General features: G+C 38.7%; 1 protein-coding gene across 4 annotated transcripts in view; it reads right to left on the reverse strand.

Moving 5' to 3' along the window:
* LOC127658463 (collagen alpha-1(XIV) chain-like) overlaps window positions 1-17,294 on the reverse strand; it is a 176,011-nt gene extending 158,717 nt beyond the window's left edge. For 3 of the 4 annotated variants that reach the window (XM_052147788.1, XM_052147785.1, XM_052147786.1), the window contains exons 1-5: window positions 17,174-17,294; window positions 15,918-16,039; window positions 9,798-9,914; window positions 5,977-6,120; window positions 5,197-5,283 (exon numbers count right to left, since the gene is read on the reverse strand). In XM_052147788.1, the coding sequence (XP_052003748.1) occupies window positions 5,197-5,283; window positions 5,977-6,120; window positions 9,798-9,914; window positions 15,918-16,005 (436 nt within the window). In that variant the 5' untranslated portion in view covers window positions 16,006-16,039; window positions 17,174-17,294. The remainder of the gene's footprint in view (window positions 1-5,196; window positions 5,284-5,976; window positions 6,121-9,797; window positions 9,915-15,917; window positions 16,040-17,173) is intronic. The other variant, XM_052147787.1, reaches the window with a different exon arrangement.
* Between the last annotated feature and the right edge of the window lie 3,557 nt (window positions 17,295-20,851).

The raw sequence follows: 20,851 nt of genomic DNA on the forward strand, positions 1-20,851 counted from the left end.
CTTGCGAATACAGTAAATTATTTGGGCGCATGGTGCAAGTAACAACTGATCTAACGTCCAAAGTTATGAACTTATTATTGCAGCCTACCATCAGAATTAAAACTCCATAATGTGTCTTCCCTCATATACCAAATACTTTTAAAAGAGGCGTGTTAGTTATTTTTGCATTAAAAGCGCCTTTTTTAGGGGGGCTGTGTAGCTCAGCAAGAATTGATGCTGACTACCACCACTGGAGTCGAGAGTTCGAATCCACGGCGTGATGAGTGACTCCAGCCAGGTCTCCTAAGCAATCAAATTGGCCCGGTTGCTAGGGAGGGTTGAGTCACATGGGGTAACCTCCTTGTGATCACTATAATGTGTGGTTCTCGCTCTCGGTGGGGCGCTTGGTGAGTGGTGCGTGGATGCAGCAGAGAATAGCGTGGGCCTCCACACGCACTACGCCTCCACGGTAACGTGTTCAACAAGCCATGTGATAAAATGGATTTGACGTGATAGAATGGGATTGAAGGTCTCAGACGTGGAGGCAACTGATATTCATCCTCCGCCACCCGGATTGAGAAGAGTCACTACGCCACCACGAGGATTTATAGCACATTGGAAATTGGGCATTCCAAATTGGGGAGAAAAGGGGAGAACGGCATTTTTCACTCTCATGTGGCTGCGAGCACTGTCCTCTACCTCCCTCTCTTTCTGTCATGCTCACTCAGTGACCGAGGGAGAGATATACGATGTAAAGTTTTTTTAAGCAGAGTTTCTTGCTTGTTTTTACATGTCAAAATGATGGACAGCGTTTTGAATAATGATGGAGTAAACTCACGCTCACACGCAAGATTCTGAGAAAAACAGAGTCAAATTAAAATGTGCAAATCCATATATGACAGGGCGGAGGGCTGGGCCAGGTCGTGATTTTACACATCCAGTACCTTATCAGGCTAATCAAGCCTCCGAGTGGGATAAAGGCCGACTGTGGAAGGTGGTGCGACAGAGAGAGAATGTTTACGAGCAGCTGTCCGTCCTATGTGTGTGTTTGTGTCTTTTCGTTTACGTTTTACATAAAAATATTATTTATATTGCCTTTACACCATAATATGCGCGGTAACAGTAAACAGCATGTTAGCGTCCTCGTCTAACGCAATGTGATATGCAAAATCTCAAACATAAAAAATGTATTTTCAAAATCATGAAATGTCACTCTACCAATAACAGCCTCTTTGCACAACTATGTGAGGATGACGCGCACCAAATTTACAGTATTCTGCTTCTAACGCAGGTGCGCTGTCCAGTGGACAAGTGCTTGTGGGTTTCTTTGTCTTGGATCTTCAATGGTCATGAAAATTCTATAACATCTTAATCACACACTGCAACACTGTAAAAACATCTTAAAAGGCATACCTTGTAGATACTTTATAATGAAACAATCAAGCAGCTGCATGGCTCTGCGTCAATGTGCAATAGAAATGTCAACCGCTAGAAATGTATCAAGTATAATACCTAAAATCCGTGGCAATGCACGTTACCAAAAATCATTGAATTAAAATCATAATTTTGCATTTCCCATGGCCATCAATGATAGTGCTATCTCGCGTGTGCACAAGAGCAAACACATAGCGCGCGAGGTGAGAGAGCGTGCATCCATGGCGGTGATATACTGTATGTGTAAATAATTTAAGTAGAGGGAGCTTCAGGGTAAAAAGGTTGGGAACCACCAGTCAGGTGCTTTTTTTCATAGAAAAACTATTACAAAATCAGTATATACAGATTGCTTCTTTGTGGTAGTTTAAGTCATATAAAAAATATTAACATTGTATAACTTTCATGAATAACCCATTAAGCATTATTGCATTATACAACGCTTAATAGACAGTTAAAACTGAAGATACATTAATGTATTTATGAATGTCATGAAAGTTTGATGAACTAGCTACTAATCTGCTACGAATAAGGCCTACCTATAGTATATGTTTGTTAATGGCAAATGGAAGAATAAAGTGGCATCGATATATTATTAGTTTATTTGTGGCTTAATGAGATCCATCAGGACTGATGTAGTTTGGTGCTGCCTGTAATGTTAATTTAAGAAATAATAATTTGAATAAGGTTTATTAGAGAAGACATCATTTGTCATGTATGAAGAATCTTTTGCTTATTAATTCTGTAGTCATTTTAATGCATGCATTCTCTTTTGTGATACATAACCAGTTGTATCAACCTGAACACCGACTGTGCCCCTAAATACCACTTAGCGTGAGTCGTGGAAAACATTTGAATTCGGCACAGAATTATCAGGTGTGGTAAACGACCACACATCAGCACCCTTAGAAAATTACCAAATACTATAGTAACACTAACTGTATTAGCTAGTATTTTAGACAGAAATATATTCATAATAAATATTATCCTTTATAATGGGCTACATTAGGTTGTGATGAATTATTAATTTTTGTTACAACATGCCAGATTAAAAAAATCATATTTAGAATATTGTTTTTTGTAAGTGTTTAGAGAACTGTTTTTCATTACAAAATGCAAAATGTTTTATAAAAATCATATTAAATCTAACCATGGTAGTGAAGATGTGCTTTGTTTTACCTTGGATTACTATGGTCTTGTTAACCACTGTTAAACTATAAGAAGAACTATGGTGAATGTTCACAAGGGCTAAAGCAAAATATAATCAAGGGCTTTAATGCCTGGATCTTTGTGAATTATGTACAAAGTTAGTTTTCCTTCTTCTTCAAATGCTCTACGATTGCAGAAAGTTTCCCTTCAAATTTCAAAGAATCAACTAAACCTGATGAAAGGTGTCCCAATTTAGTCCCACTGTCAGAATAATTTAACCCTATATAAATAAGGTGTTAACTTTTTACTTTTTATCGATGTTATAGATAACCTTCTTGTTGTAAATACCAGTAAATTTATATCTGTATCCAACTCAAAATCAATGCCTTACTGTTGAATGAGCATTTCAGTGGGGCAAATAATATAACTTTTATAATTAGTTTCTGTCTTTAAACTTTTCATTTCATAGGCCTCAGACACACACTCGTCCATGCAGTTGGACAGATAATCAGACATCACTTCCACAGTCTGCATATGCTTTGTGCCAGTGATAACCCTCTAGTGGTATTTCTCTTCATCAAGTTCTTGTTTTGAAATATTATATCTCATTGTTATTCTGTGCTAATGAGATATTAAACAGAGAATCAAATTAGTACTCATCCATAATCAAAGAGTGTAGTCTTAATAGAACCGTACAGAATCAGAGCTTTACCACCCCCTTTGAGTCTGTGTGCCAAATCTTGCCCACACTGGCGGTAGTCTGAAGAGAAAAATAGGACAGCTAAGGTCTTTGTGAGACATACTGTTATCAAACACCTGCCATTTGGCAGTCACACTGAGGTGCCCTAAATTAATAAGACTCCAAACAACAGATGCGAGACCATGTAACACAAAGAGGGACCTGAGTTTAATGCTCTACCCAAGCATATTTAAGGCTACTCTGTCAGCCTGGGTTGGTTGTTACACACACTAAAAAACAATGTTTATGGCTAACCAAAGCACAGTCTCGCTTTGGTCTATGAGTACAAGTGTGAGGGGCTAAAGGCACTTCGCTTCCTCTGAGAACAAACAGGGATGAACTCATTGAACAATTGTGTCACTTTTGCGCAATGTTAGTGCAAAAAACTGATTCACTAATCACCCATAATCCAGTTACTTCAGGCACTAAATGCACTGAAACTGCACCATGAGTAAACATGCAAAAACATTTTTAGTTTTCAGCACAAACATGCCTCCTTTCTATTAATTATTAAATTAGACTTATTATAGATTGCAGCTTATATACAAAACATATTCTTTTTAAACAAAAATTAAAAGAGATGTGTACATTTTCTGTTGATCATAGCAAGCAGTAGGCTAATTAATTTAGATAATCAGATGGAGAAAACTTTATAATCAGGCTAAGGTGTAAAGTGCACCTTCGTAATTTAAAACGCTAAATTCGTGATGCTTTACATTCCCAGTCAGGGCTGGACCGGTAATCTGGCATACCGGGCATTTTCCCAGTGGGTTGACACACTTTGGGTCTGATCAGGGGAGGACTGGCCATCGGAAGAACCGTGGGGTCCGGTGGGTCGGCCACTAAACGGCCCGAGATAAGATGAAATGAGCCACCGTGTTATGCAGAATGGACCACAAAATGGCACCGAGATGTCCCGAAAATGACACATCCCAAAGACCCCCCACACACACACACACACACATCCCCCAACCCGCTCAACAACTCTTGGCTAAACTCAAATTACTTAAAAATAGTTGTAACTCGTTACATTTTAAATTTGAGTAATCAGATGACCATTACAGTCTTTCACTCAATTTAATTAAGTTTAAGTACATTAGGGTTAAAATGAATAAGTATAATATTATTTATGTATAATACTTTTAAAACATGAATTATGTTTATATCTATGTCTATTTGCATTTCTGTGACAACTGAAGGGCATGTGTAAGGAAGACATTTGAGGTGCTAAGTATATGACTTAAATATAGACATTATTTTATTTCATTGAGCGGAAAAGTGTTTTAGAACGTAACTTAAAAGTGAAGTAATTAGTAATGTGAATACTTCAATTAAGTACTCAGTGGAGTAATCTGATCACAATTTTAGAGAAGTAATTAGTCATTGATGACAGATCATGATAGTCTGCTGTATTCTTCACGACCTAGTGCTCAGAATCCACTTGCAAAATTGCACCATTACCTAAATTGCATAATTTATTTGGTGAATTCCAGAACTCAGACCTGGCCTGGAGTGACAGCAGTGAAAATTTTCAAACAGTATCATCTTCTTTGACTTCTATTGCTTCTAGAACATACTCATTTTGTCAAGTATGCCAGGGACATAAAAATTCACAAAGAGGTGACCCTTTGGAGAGTTGCCCCCTGCAACTTCAGTCACTTTCAGTTCTTATGCTTCATTGACAGCACCACGGCTGAAACATCTTGACAGGAGTACAGCTCCCTCTGCTAAAGCAGCAATAATGATTCACAGCAGTGTGTAGGTAGAAATTCATATAAGTAGTAACATCATAAATCAAGGTATAGAAGAAGTGCCAAAGAGCAAGAAAAGAAGAAGGCCTGTAAAATAAAATAAAGAAAGTGACACAATGAGAGAAAAAGGATCAACTTTAACTTTACCTGCTGAAATCTCATTGCCCTCCTCTACAGGCCTGCGCTCTTTGAGTCTTTGAGGCTGAGTGGAATCTCCATCACTGCCTTTGCCTTCTATTAATAAGAGACATGAGGAATTATGCAAGTCCAAAATGTATTATGCAATATGCATATTAAATCTGGTAATAGATTTTTAAAATCTTGAAAATGTTAAAACAAAACAAAGTTACAACGTTAAATGAAGAAGAAATATATAAGATTCTGCACTATTCTTAGGTGAGTATTCAAATTAAAGAACATTTATGACATTGACCATTTTCTATAATTTGCACAAAAGGTCAGATTTCCTTGCTTCCACATTCTCTTTGATTGTCAAATCATGGTGGGATAAAATATATAACCCAGTTTTGCATCAACAAGTATATGCCAGCTGGAGTGCATGTTGTCTTTTGAGTAAAACAGGGAACATCAAAAATTATAAAATTAAAAAACAAATGTCAATTAAATAATTCACTCAAATAGTTATGCTGATAATATCTGTGATTTGTAATGGAAACTGTATTAAATAAAAAAGCAAAATACAAGCATTTTCACAAGTGGACTCAGACTTTAATCCCACTTTATATTTTTGCATATACAATACAATGAATTCCAACAGTATGTAAAAAATATGTTTCCTATCATTTTCAAGGCACACATTGTTTTCAATATTTTCCTGAATTACACACAGAAGTACCATCAACACATTATTTTTACTTGCAAACCTTTTCAGAGGGATTTCTTCAGAGAAAATTGATATTTTCATACCAGAATATTTTCCCTGAAGTGCTCTGCTGTGCTGGTTTCCACTCACAGCTATAACCTTGACTGTATACTCCTTATTGGGATTAAAATCCTTTATTATTGCTATATTCTCTCCTTTTGCATTTTGCAGCTTGTTCGTCTCCCCACCTGTGATCAGACACAAATCAGAAAAAGGATGATTAGTATGCGCTGTCTCACATTTCTATTTCTCTACTGAAATCTATCGAAGCCCATTTCCTACTGCCTGAGTGTCAATTTCAAGCATTTGATGTGGCTGCAATCTCAGAGGGGGAATAATTCTCTGGAGGGATCATTATGGAAATGGAAAAAACAATAGTAATAGAGTCTTTATCACCACACAAACAGGGATGAATTTGTTTCTGTGACTTATGGTGCGTGTTGTTGTGACACCATTTTACAAGAACAGTCCTGAGGTTAGGCCTCTTGGTCATGGGCACAAAGGTTGTTAAATGGTTGTATTTACTGGACCCTTTGGAGTATGGACACAGTTGTAGTACTTTCTGAAAGAAGACACTTTGGGCTCAGAATTCAGAATTAATATATGTTGTTATTTTTTAAAGTTAGAGAAGCTGAAGTTTATAGGAAATATTTTGTGCTGAACTTGTTTTTATCATCTAAAAGAACACTAATAAAAGTACCAAGAACAGAAATACAATGTTCTCAAAGCCACACGTCTAAAGAAGTTATGTTTCAAATTTGAAGAGGATCTAACTATAAATGAGGTTCCTGCAAGCTTTTTTTCTCTGTAAAATCGCTGGAAGCATACAGAGTCAAATTAAGGCTCCGCCTTTCAAGACAACAAAATCTGACTGCGCTGCTTGCCTATTCTGAATAAAACTAATAAAAATTGACTTTGGAAACAGGCTCGTTTTGTTTATGGGACTCTAATATATAAGATAATGTACAGTTTTACAACATGAATGCTGCTCAGATTGCATAGTTTGTTGAAGAACGATGACGAAGAGTAAATCTTTCAGGCGAGATCACATGTAAACAATGGAGAATAGATCAATATTTCTCAGATTTATCACTTTTATGGACAAAAAGTGCTATTGGATGTTTTTCAATGAACGCTTGTCATGGACAATTGACCGGTTCTCCCGGTCTCAGACCCTGCCGCGTTTCAGCGGTCAGCTGCCCGTAAACAAACTCTCTCTGTCGCACCACCATCCGCAGTCAGCCTACATCTCTCTCAGAGGCATAATTACCCTGATAAGGGACCGAGTTTGCAGAATCACCACCCAGCCCCACCCTCCACCCTGACACAACAAGTTATTGTTTTAGTTTGACTGAGGAAAAAACTAAGCTTCTGGTCAGTGCCTCTGTCTAGTCTTGTAAGGTTGTCAAAATGGTTAATGGATAGATGGTCCATTCATGCTTTTAGAAACACTCAAACTTGTTTGTGTATTGACCATAAGGAGAAAGTTTATAATTACTTTGCTGTTCCACATATCAAGTCAGTAAAGTACTGCCTTGATAAGTTGTGATTCCAAGTTATTACACAAATGCAATCTGTGGGTGGAAGCTTTATGGCCATTGCACAGCAAACAACTTCATGAAGTTTGTTAGCAATATACTGACAGTGACAAATGTCTGCTCCAAAAAGGTCTTGGCCACAAACTCATTTTTCTTGTTTCATGAAGCTTTAAAGAAATTTTTGTTTTTGGTCGTTCTGTGAATTTTGCGAGGAAATCAAAACGTTTGCTATCTCGGGGTACTGACCTATCTTTAATACAGACCAAATAAGCATATTGATGAATTAGAAAAGCAGTTAAAGTTCCCTAACTTTCCCTAAAGTTAATTTTAATTTAATTTACATACATTTGAAAATGGTTATGCCTAGACAGTGGATCCCTCAATGTGATGAACTAGCCTGCCCCAGCAATTCAGATCCCTGACCAATGATCCTGATTAAAATCCTCATGGCTTGCTGAGAGATCAATTGAAGGGGAGTGGGAGTTGCTGGCTCAGCAGCCATGGGAGTGTGATTGGGGTTAGGCTCTGAGCAGAGAGAATCAGAACTGGAGAAGCATAGTTTGCTGATGACTTTGCACATCAGGCTTCATAAAAAAGTACAAGAAAATTGCTACAGACAGCAAAATTGTCTCTCATCCTGGCGACACAAAAGACATCAAAACTCTCCAATTCTCATTTGTTCAAACAAGACCAAAATATAGAATCACTTTGCCGTAAGCATACGTCTGCCTTCATGCTTTGATTTCCAAAAAGGATGAAGCAGCAGGCTTTCGAGGGAAAAATAGTCATTTATAACCTCTAAAAATAGATTTGAAATCATTGCATGCTTGTAAATGCTAAATTTAAGAAAATCTCTTGCTTAAATAATGGAGCGCAGCTGCTGTCAAACATACAAGCCAAATAGAAGACATCGTATGCACTTATTTTGTTTTGAACTCAGCAAAGTTGGTGGTACAAGTCCAATATGACAGAGAAAAAAACATGAGTCTAAAGGTTAGTCTTGTCTAAAGCAAGCAATGAGATGCCATCGGACAGAATACAGTTTTTCAAGAGTAATTAGGTGAAGCGTGTAATTCAGTGTTAAAATACTTTCTCTTATCCCATCTTAATATTCAGAGACAACTCTAAGTGATGTGTAGACTGATTCCCCCAAAAAGCGTAACACTGAGGCTTTGTGGGGCTATGTAAACATTGCTTCATTTGTTTAAGCAATTTGACCAGCTCAACAAAGCCATTTGCTCAACCAATTGTGTGAGTTTGGGACAGGACTATTTGTTTGATGACAAATAAAGGACTGGGGGAGTGTTTGGGAAACCTGTTTGAAAACAGTTGTTATTTCTGCAATTACATTTGGTGAAGTAGTGGTGCAGAGATTATACACTTCATCTTTAAACATTTTGAATAATAACTCTCCCTTGTCCCTTCAACTTTACCACTTTCTGGTTGTTTTTTTATGTCTAAGGGATGCCAGTGTTGTTGTGGAAACTGAACCCTCACACAGCCGACAACTGATACTGTAAACACAGGCAACTGGATCGGACAGTATCCCCTGCTGACCCATTTTGATTCCGACTTGGTACCAGAACCTGGAATTCTCCACCTTAATCACAAAAGAGTCGTATTGACCCGCTCTCTGTGATTGATACAACCCTCACCAGTCCTCATTTGACCCATTCCATCACTTTAATACCTCAATTCTATCCAATAGGGAGAATTACCATGCCGATTAATGCCACTTTGGACACAGAAACACAGCAAATGAGCTGCTATAATTGAAACAAGTCCTATTCCGGGGCTGGCTGATGAATATCCATTCCATTGAGCCAAGCTTAAAATACACTCAGCTCAGGAATGCACTCAGAAATAATGAGTTTCGACATGGCTCATTGTTACCTCGGAACGGGGGTTTGTGAGTGTTTAACAAAAGGGAAAGTTTACAGAGCTGATGGCACCTGGTCTACATAAAACCAAAGAATGAGCTTGGTTGTTTCTGTGTTATTTGGAGCTGAACCAAAGGCCCAGTCAAGGACTATTGTCAAATATGTGTAGAAACATAGAGTCCTTCAGATCTGACAAGGTTAACAGTCACATCTTTATGGCCTCATGGAAAGCAGTCTGATACTACCTTTGATTACATTTGATAAGAACAATTGATTGAGGCTTAAAAAGAGTAAAAGACAGTTGGTAATTCATCAATAATAGACTTAGAATAATATAATAATAGACTTAGTAGACAGTGTGATATGTTGATGCTACTTCAAATTAATTTGGAAAAATCATACAATACAGAAACAAACAAAAAACAATCTTATATAATTGCTTTTTACCTGGTTCACTATTATATATAAATTTGTAGCCATCATATTCTCCTTTTGGTTCCCTCCATGAGACAAGCAGCATGCCTGCACTCAGAACTTTAAATCGAAGTCTTCGAGGGGCTGGAACTGCAAGGGAAGAATGGAGATTTATAACATTTGCAAATGTGTATTGTGAAATCATTTTTAAAACTGTATACAGCTATAAAAGGTGGGGGCATGCATGTAGTAATAATCATTTGATGAAATCTATGGAAAGAATTCATTTCAAGTCATATTCTCACTCCCTTGTTTACACTAGCTGTTTTGGTATGTTTCCAGGTGATTTACAGTATATAAATTGCTGCAAATGTCAGGTGATTTAATATTATTATAAGGTTTTATTGTCCATTTGTCACATAAAATCAAAAAAGGGAAGAGAGATGGCTCAAAAAGAATGTCAAAATGGTAACTGAAAAGAGATTGTAACTTTTAAAGCCCAGAAAGGATTGCTTTCTACATCTAAAGCATCAATAGAGAGACAAGAACATATTCCTTTAGTCTGTGGCTATAGACAACTGATTAGGAGTCATCGTACATAATTCAATTCCAAAAACTCATCTGCAGATATAAACTTTGCCATCTGACTCAGAATCAGTTAGTAAAACTGTGTTAGACCTATAAGAGATCACCACACCCAAACATCACACATCCCCATGAAAGGTAATGAAACATTGACTAATCAATGTTTTTCTTTTCTTACAGCCTATAATTCACATGCCAAAGGGAAAGGAAGTCACTGAGCCACATAAAGTACAGTGTGCCTATAAAGAAACCATGTTGGCACAAACAGAAAGAGAAATGTAAGAAGACAATGTTAGGATACAACTCAAAAGTCAATACTATTGGAAATATAGTGTTTAGAAGTCAGAGATAAGACACAGAAACTGATCTCGGTGCACCAACCTGAGGAAGGGAACACTGCTGGGTTTCCTGTTGGGTGGAAATCTTGCTTCTCATGGACAACCACACCACACTCCTAGACCCTTAATTTAAGTAACTAACTAAAAGTAGCTTTTCCCAGCAGTTATGATCCAGTAATGTATGTGAGTGGGATGAAACATTAACACTGGTACAGATACAGCCATCCAGAGAATTTGGAGAAAACAAAATCCCTTTGGACTGTCTGCATATAATGTAACCACCTTGGTAGATGAAAATATTCTGGTGTAGTGCAAGCTCAGTGTCTGCACACTATGACATAGATTAAAAATGCATATGAAATACAATTTTGGAAAGTAAATGCCAACTTGTTGGGGTGCTGAAATTTGCTCATGGCCCATGAATAATGAAGAAGAACATAATACATTCAATAACATGAAGGAAAGAAAAAAAAACTTGCAGGGAAAGAAAGCATTATTCCTGGAAGCTAGTTGAAAGAGTACTGTGACTGTCAGTGCATAAATTTGGCTCTTTTACATAATATTCTTTGGAAAACTGTCTTAGCTTACTCAAACACCCCTTCCCAGGTATCTACGTCTCCTGGCGTTTGGTTTTTAATGGGTCTGTGGCAAACAGACTCCGTTGGAGATTAAGGGGGAGGATGGGAACGACTGCCATAGTGGTTAAAGGTTGACAAGTGCTGACATGTAACTTGAAACCAGAGATAGGAGGAGGTCCTGTCTCTGTCTGCATATTAGAGAAATGCTCCCAAAAATCCACGAGCCTTTGATGTGTTTATCTTTTATCCTTTCTGAGGCTAAAACATCAGCGTAGTTCTTACTCCAAAATCCACCGAGTCCTTTTATCATCGTTCTTCCATTTACTCACCTGTCAGGGGAATCCGCACCTGCTTCATATGTTTATTTTACACAAGCACGAAAATCTTTTTTGATGGAACTAAAATGTTAATACCTGCTTTACACTGGTGAAGTGAGCAGCCAGAAACACTCTGCATTTCATGTACATTTCCACAAATCTGAGCAGTGTGGAAATTATGGAAATTACATGGGTTGGCATGTCTACATGTCTCACCACACCCATGGAGCTTTATGAGGAGACGTTAAATATATCATCCAGACAAATTGCTTAATTAAGGGTTCCCACAGGAAAATTGTATTGCTCAGAAGTTGCTCTTTCACTCTGAAGACTTAATGGAGTTCTTAGCTATGTTTCATTAAACTATCAAGTTTGAACTTTGACTATACAGGTGAAACTCAAAAAATTAGAATATCGTGCAAAAGTTCATTAATTTCAGTAATTCAACTTAAAAGGTGAAACTAATATATTATATAGACTCATTACAAGCAAAGTAAGATATTTCAAGCCTTTATTTGATATAATTTTGATGATTATGGCTTACAGCTTATGAAAACCCCAAATTCAGAATCTCAGAAAATTAGAATATTGTGAAAAGGTTCAGTATTGTAGGCTCAAAGTGTCACATTCTAATCAGCTAAACACCTGCAAAGGGTTCCTGAGCCTTTAAATGGTCTCTCAGTCTGGTTCAGTTGAATTCACAATCATGGGGAAGACTGCTGACCTGACAGTTGTGCAGAAAACCATCATTGACACCCTCCACAAGGAGGGAAAGCCTCAAAAGGTAATTGCAAAAGAAGTTGAATGTTCTCAAAGTGCTGTATCAAAGCACATTAATAGAAAGTTAAGTGGAAGGGAAAAGTGTGGAAGAAAAAGGTGCACAAGCAGCAGGGATGACCGTAGCCTGGAGAGGATTGTCAGGAAAAGGCCATTCAAATGTGTGGGGAGCTTCACAAGGAGTGGACTGAGGCTGGAGTTACTGCATCAAGAGCCACCACACACAGGCGGGTCCTGGACATGGGCTTCAAATGTCAAACGTCTTACCTGGGCTAAAGAAAAAAAGAACTGGTCTGTTGCTCAGTGGTCCAAAGTCCTCTTTTCTGATGAGAGCAAATTTTGCATCTCATTTGGAAACCAAGGTAGAATGGAGAGGCACACAATCCAAGATGCTTGAAGTCCAGTGTGAAGTTTCCACAGTCTGTGTTGGTTTGGGGAGCCATGTCATCGGCTGGTGTTGGTCCACTGTGCTTTATTAAGTCCAGAGTCAACGCAGCCGTCTACCGGGACATTTTAGAGCACTTCATGCTTCCTTCAGCAGACAAGCTTTATGGAGATGCGGACTTCATTTTCCAGCAGTACTTGGCACCTGCCCACACTGCCAAAAGTACCAAAACCTGGTTCAATGACCATGGTATTACTGTGCTTGATTGGCCAGCAAACTCGCCTGACCTGAACCCCATAGAGAATCTATGGGGCATTGCCAAGAGAAAGATGAGAGACATGAGACCAAACAATGCAGAAGAGCTGAAGGCCGCTATTGAAGCATCTTGGTCTTCCATAACACCTCAGCAGTGCCACGCCGCATTGAGGCAGTAATTAATGCAAAAGGGGCCCAAACCAAGTACTGAGTACATATGCATGATTATACTTTTCAGAGGGCCGACATTTCTGTATTTAAAATCCTTTTTTTTTATTGATTTCATGTAATATTCTAATTTTCTGAGATTCTGAATTTGGGGTTTTCATAAGCTGTAAGCCATAATCATCAAAATTATATCAAATAAAGGCTTGAAATATCTTACTTTGCTTGTAATGAGTCTATATAATATATTAGTTTCACCTTTTAAGTTGAATTACTGAAATTAATGAACTTTTGCACGATATTCTAATTTTTCGAGTTTCACCTGTAATTACTTAGGAGAAATAAAAAGAGACAATAACATACAATAAGAGTAAAGAGCTCTTAAATTAATGTGGAAAGCATAGCTCAGATAAACTGGTTTTGGAAGAATTTGATGAGAAATATTTGAATTTGGTACCATGTGAGCACAAGGTCAGACACCTTTGAGATCTCCTCTGAAAAATACATATCAATGGGGCCTTTTTAAGAGAAACATCTGAGAAGCAGGAGACTAAGACCCCATTTCCACTTGGTATTAAGATGTATTTTTGGTGATCCGATCACATGTGGTCAGTGCTAAGTCTAAAGGGGGTCTAAAATGTTTTGTGATCGGATCACAAAAACCACATACGAATGTGGTCAAAAACGCATATGAACGCATCACATTTAAGGTGTAAATGCTAATCCTTCCTGGATGCATCCCGGACAGCAATGAAGCAGCACCACCACTCACCTGTCAATTAACCACTGCGCTAAAACAAGAGTTTAAATTTTGCTAGTTACGAGCGGTTTAAAAGGAAATAACCATCCGATCAGAACATTTAAAAAAGAGAATACACACACAAGCATGAGAGATTCACAGATCTTCTTCACTGTGTCTGAAATCAACATGCAGTAGTTAATGAAACTAATCCACTAAAATAACTGACAATTCTGCTCGAAATATTGGTTTTGTGCTTAAATTTCAGCTGCATCTGGAATTCTGACTTTACTACTTCTACTTTAATATCATGCAGTAATACGCTGACATAGTGATTGATGTATGTGGTCATGAAACAGAGTCCCTCCCCTCCAAATCTGATCACAAGTTGTCACAGGAGATGCATTTAAAAGACCAGGTGTAAACAGTGATGTGTCTGTCCCAACCATAAAGCGTCAGATGTGTCTATTCATTTATAGCAACAAGGTAAATATTTTGCTTTGATAATGCAATAGAATCCCAAAAAGAACAATCAAGATATCATCTCATATATTAAAGGGATAGGTCACCCAAAAAAACATACCTTCATGTCATTCCAAACCTGAAACTCCAAAGCATTTTTTCTCACTTATGCACTACAATTTTCACTGAAAAAGGATTTCAATTTCCAAACCCTATCGTTTGTCTTCAGAAGACTTGGAATATGACGTACAAGTCGCACGGACTACTTTTATGTTACTTTTGGGTCTTTTTTAAGCTTTAAATTGAGGCAGCTCCCAGTGTTTTGAAAAGACAGATCAGAATGTTCAATAAAGGTTTGGAAGGACATGAGGTATAAGTAAATTATGACAGAATTAAAATTTTGGGGTAAATTATTCTTTTAAAGCAGTGGTTCTAGTTAGTCTTGCTTAGTGGTCGACCAATATATCGCAGAGGAAATTCGCCTAATATTATGACTTTTTGAATTATCAAATCGGCCAATAATTTTCCTGTTTGGATTATTGAGGGCGGCGAAAATCACCTGCTTGTTGTGAAGTGACTGGGACATGTAAACGACCAGCCATGGTTCATTTTGTTGTTACGTGCATCGTGTTACTACAAAAATAGACCGGTGTACAACACACTGCCATTTAACAGAACAGCAGCAGACACATTTGAGCTCATTGTGTTAAAGTGCTTATCTGTTTCATTCTCCCTCTCTCTCCTCAACAGTTCCTTGTAACTTTAAACTGTCTTGCCTAATGATAAAATATTGATAAAACTAATATCATACATACATCTGCTAATATGCACATATCTCGTTTAAACAGATGTAACAAGTCTCAGTTGCCTCCACTTCTGACACAGTCAGTCCACACATCTTATCATGTGGCTTGCTGTGCATGACATTGCGGAGACTTACAGCACTGGAGGCTTATGCTACTCTCCGCTATCACGCACAGCTTACCACGCACCCCACTGATAGCGAGAACCACTAATCACGACCACAAGTAGGTTACCTCATGTAACTCTACCCTCCATAGCAACCGGGCCAATTTGGTTGCTTTGGATACCTGGCTTGAGTCACTCAGCACACCCTGGATTTGAACTAGTGACTCCAGGGGTGGTAGTAATTCTCAACTTTTTAAATGGAGGAGAAAACATTCCATTCTAAACTTTCCATTGTTGACGTCAAAGTTTACTCAAACAGTATGTTGGTGCAAACTCATCCGTCACTTGGTAGAAGCTAGCCGAATTAAGCAGATGCCAACATGGACAGGTTGCATGACACAATCTCATCCTCAAAAACAGTAATATTAATGAATTTCAATGTTTGATTTTAAAGAAATGTTTTGTTTACTTTTGTAAATTAAACAATATTGGAACTGGGCTGTGCCCAAAATTCTGGGTCCTGAATGACAACCAGGATCCACACCCAAAACCAGAACCTCACAACAGCCCAAAGTACCAGAGCAAAATGCCAACTGTAAACCATCAAAGACACCAAAGCACATTTGTTGAAGACAGCAATTACCTTGAGCCGAAACAGGGGTGAAAAACTGAATCAGAGCCAGAGAGATAAGCGGACACCACAGCTTAATCCTCAATCCCGACACCTGCATCCTTACAGCCGTGAGAGTGATGCCTCCTCTGCACCTACACAGAGAGAAACAGACAGTGGGGCAATTCACTGAAGCTGTGTGGCCTCAAGGGGATTTCAGGACAGATAGAGGGAGGGGGCAGGAGGACCAAGACTCTGTGGGTCAAGAACAGTACAGACTTTGTTGAATTTTGATGGACAGCCAGTATAATGGGCTTCCTGAGGACCATTGTTGTTCCTGAGAACAAGCAGGCCTCTACGGCTCCTGTCATTTATCCCGGATAAGAAGACTGAAGATGTGTTTAGAGAGGAAGCCGCCCAGGCTTGTTCAAGAGGGCACCCCCATTTAACTTAAACAGTGGTCTAAATTAGGGTCATGTCAGTTTTCTTTACATCTTTACAAATGGGTTATTCTACGATATCATCTTTTGTCACAAGCATATATGATGTCTGTTCTGCAATTCCATGTGGAAATCCTTTCAAATTAATAGCAGGTGCATATCACTTGTAATGTTCCTTCGCGCATGTTTTTATTTATTCACCATTTCTGTAGCTACACTGGGATAAATACGCAGGCTATTAAGGAAACTGCTCCTTTGATTTCCTTTCAGTTTGATATTTATACTCAAGCAAAAGCGTTAAAAAAAAATCCACAATGCTGTTGAATTCATTTGCAAGTCTGTCTTTGTCTCGCGCTCTGTTTCAGTCACCTGCAGAATCTGCCACCTGAAGTCCTGAAATAAACATCAACCGCTCACCTCTGCTCATTTCTATTCTCAACAGCACAGTAAAGATGAAACGCGCTTTATTTAAAAACAAAATACATATAGATTTGTTTCTGTTTCGTTGGCATCAGATAAGCTACATGCCTAAGTTTTTATTTAAGTTGTGTGTCCTTGTTTACCTCAGTTGGGTGTATATTATTCAAACGGTAATATCGAAGAACATACAGTAATGCTAATAATAACAATAATAACATCCTAATATTAAATACTTCGAACCGTATTTTGTAAGGGATGAATTGTTGGCAGAACCAACAAAGGGTTTATCTGAAAGACTTTAAGATAATATAACAAAAGTATCAAACCCGGCAAAAATGTCCCTTATCTTCTTTCTTGCTTTTAACAAACGCCGATGAGCTAGTGGAATTAGGTGCGAGCTGGACACATCTAATTGAACGGCAGTCTTACCTTTAAAACCATTCGCTTCAAAAAGATCCAATTAAATCCGCTTGATCTCAGTGTGGTCCAAGTCTGTGATAGTCTGTGTCGCCTCAGTCTTCACTTGCTTTATAGCTTCAGTCCGACAGCTCAGCGCACGCTCCGTGTGGGTGTTTCGTCTGTCGTTAGTCGCCCATTCTTTGAGGTCTTCAGTCCTGCACCTCATTACATCCTTTAGTTTCGAGTCTGAGAGGGGTGGGGGACCTTCGTATGAGGTGCCCCTAGGGACATTATTCAGAATTACCATGCACATACAACTACTTTTCCTCTCACATATGAAACCAAATTCATTCACATACTATAGTGAAATGCTCACACACATACAAGTGAAATGCTTTTACAAACACAACTGAAACGCTCTCATACATACAACTGAAAATATTACGCTCACACACACAACTGAAACGCTCACACACACACAACTGAAATGCTCTCACACACACATCTGAAATGCTCACACACACACACAACTGAAATGCTCTCACACACACATCTGAAATGCTCACACACACACACAACTGAAATGCTCTCACACACACATCTGAAATGCTCTCACACACACAACTGAAATGCTCTCACACACACAACTGAAATGCTCTCACACACACACAACTGAAATGCTCACACACACACACACAACTGAAATGCTCTCACACACACAACTGAAATGCTCACACACACACACACACAACTGAAATGCTCTCACACACACATCTGAAATGCTCACACACACACACAACTGAAATGCTCTCACACACACAACTGAAATGCTCTCACACACACAACTGAAATGCTCACACACACACACAACTGAAATGCTCTCACACACACATCTGAAATGCTCTCACACACACACAACTGAAATGCTCTCACACACAACTGAAATGCTCACACACACACACAACTGAAATGCTCTCACACACAACTGAAATGCTCTCACACACACAACTGAAATGCTCACACACACACAACTGAAATGCTCACACACACACACAACTGAAATGCTCTCACACACACAACTGAAATGCTCTCACACACACACAACTGAAATGCTCTCACACACAACTGAAATGCTCTCACACACACAACTGAAATGCTCTCACACACACAACTGAAATGCTCACACACGCAACTGAAACGCGCTCTCACACACACAAGTGAAATGCTCTCATACATACAACTAAAATGATTACAATCTCACACACACAACTGAAAAGCATTTCAGTATGTTGTATGAAAGCATTTCAGTATGTTGTATGCAAGCATTTCAGTATGTTGTATGCAAGCATTTCAGTATGTTGTATGCAAGCATTTCAGTATGTTGTATTCAAGCATTTCAGTTGAAACGGAAGCACATTTCAGTTGAAACGGAAGGTGGTTAAAGTACCCACTCCACTCCAGTTGGTGGCAGTAGTGCACCTCAAGACGAATAACTAGAAGCTGTTGAAAGAAAGCATATAGGCGGTGGGCCGAGTCCGTCTATCTCGTTTAGTTTTTGATTTGATAGTTACCCAGCAGCTGTCTGGCTCATTTTTTTTATTTGTCTGTATGAATAATTCACAAAAAGCTTACCGATTGTTTCCAACGCCAATTGTTGCACATTAAAGTATAAAAATAGATTTAATTTCGCTAGCTGATCACAAACGTTGGCCGGAGTGAGATCCAATCAACGCTTGTGTTGTTACCTTGTTGAATTGATTTGGCCAATCACGTTATTCGTTGAACCGGCGTCGCGTGACTCGCGTCAGTCTGAAGCCAAATGAGTCTACAACCCAACCTGGAGAGACCGGTGTGTCTTGGCAAGACAACGTCAAGGTAAGATTTGTTTTACAATGATTATACACCCCTATATCTTAATGCTTTTCATATAAGTTGTATTTAAGACTGCAAGCTATACTTCGTCTAGAAACCAGCTTGCTTCAGCTTGTCATTTTTATTTCCTAATGACGAAAATGGGTGTTTGGAGGATACATCACGTTATCTACAGCTAACTTAAGTTAGGTGCTGTGATTAGTGGTCTTTCTAGTTTTAAAAATGACAAGCTGTAGCAAGCTGGTTTCTAGCTAACTTACCTTGTTCTCCTTTTGCCTGACGTCCATGGGCTGAAACATTGCTGTGCTTGATAACGTGGTGGAGCACGTTCTCTCCTGACTGGACCTGCAGTTGACAATGCAAAGCTGCTATGCTGGCGGGAAGGGAAGAGCGACGCTAGGTGATCGTCCATCGACGTGTCCACACTTGGAGTTGCAACGGTCGGCTGCTGGCCAATTGTTGTGGCATTTGACAGTGTTCTGATGGTCTCCGCTGAAGCCAATATGGTGTTCAGCAAGCCCGCTGCATCGACTAATGTTCTTTGCTGTTGTTGGGAAGACATTGGTGTAGTGCAATTGGCGGGTGAACTAACGGTCAACAGTCGCTTATGTTGTGGAAGGCGCGGTTTTCTACTATGCTTTCTTTCAACAGCTTCTAGTTATTCGTCTTGAGGTGCACTACTGCCACCAACTGGAGTGGAGTGGGTACTTTAACCACCTTCGTTTCAACTGAAATGTGCTTCGTTTCAACTGAAATGCTTTCATACAACATACTGAAATGCTTTCATACAACATACTGAAATGCTTTTCAGTTGTGTGTGTGAGAGTGTAATCATTTTAGTTGTATGTATGAGAGCATTTCACTTGTGTGTGTGAGAGCCGTTTCAGTTGTGTGTGTGAGTGCGTTTCAGTTGTGTGTGTGAGAGCGTTTCAGTTGCGTGTGTGACAGCATTTCAGTTGCGTGTGTGTGAGCATTTCAGTTGTGTGTGTGAGAGCATTTCAGTTGTGTGTGTGTGTGAGCATTTCAGTTGTGTGTGTGTGAGCATTTCAGTTGTGTGTGTGAGCGTAATATTTTCAGTTGTATGTATGAGAGCGTTTCAGTTGTGTTTGTAAAAGCATTTCACTTGTATGTGTGTGAGCATTTCACTATAGTATGTGAATGAATTTGGTTTCATATGTGTATGTGAGAGGAAAAGTACATGTATGTGCATGGTAATTCTGAATAATGTCCCTAGGGGCACCTCATACCTTCGCGCCCAATTACAGCCACTGGTCAGACGAAGAGCGAATCTCGCGACCATCAAGAGCTGTTCTCAAACACTTGATCCTGCTTAGTCAGCGCTGGGAAGATTGTCATGCAAGAGGACTAAACTGTCATTTAAATCCATTTTCACCAGGATGATTACATGTGATTGTCATGTCTTTGCCTAATTATATTTTAATGAGGCAAATAATCGATTCAGCCTGTCAGTAGTTTGAAAATGAAGGAGTTTTCAGATCTAACACATTATGCACTTTCATTCCACCTTATTTTTCAATAGAGTGTTTGACTGTGATCACAAAACCTTTTTGTGTGTGTGTGTGTGTGTGTGTTTTTGTGTGTTGTGTTTTGTTTTGCTTTGTTGTTGTGTTTTGCTTTGCTTTATTTTGCTTTGTTTTTGTGTTTTTCTTTGTTTTGTGTTTTGTTTTGCTTTATTTTGCTTTGTTTTTGTGTTTTGTTTTGCTTTATTTTGTTTTGTGTTTTGCTTTGTTGTTGTGTTTTGCTTTGCTTTATTTTACTTTGTTTTTGTGTTTTGTTTTTCTTTGTTTTGCTTTATTTTGCTTTGTTTTTGTGTTT

The sequence above is a fragment of the Xyrauchen texanus genome, chromosome 17, assembly GCF_025860055.1.
Source record: "Xyrauchen texanus isolate HMW12.3.18 chromosome 17, RBS_HiC_50CHRs, whole genome shotgun sequence".
NCBI classification, from domain to species: Eukaryota; Metazoa; Chordata; class Actinopteri; order Cypriniformes; family Catostomidae; genus Xyrauchen; species Xyrauchen texanus.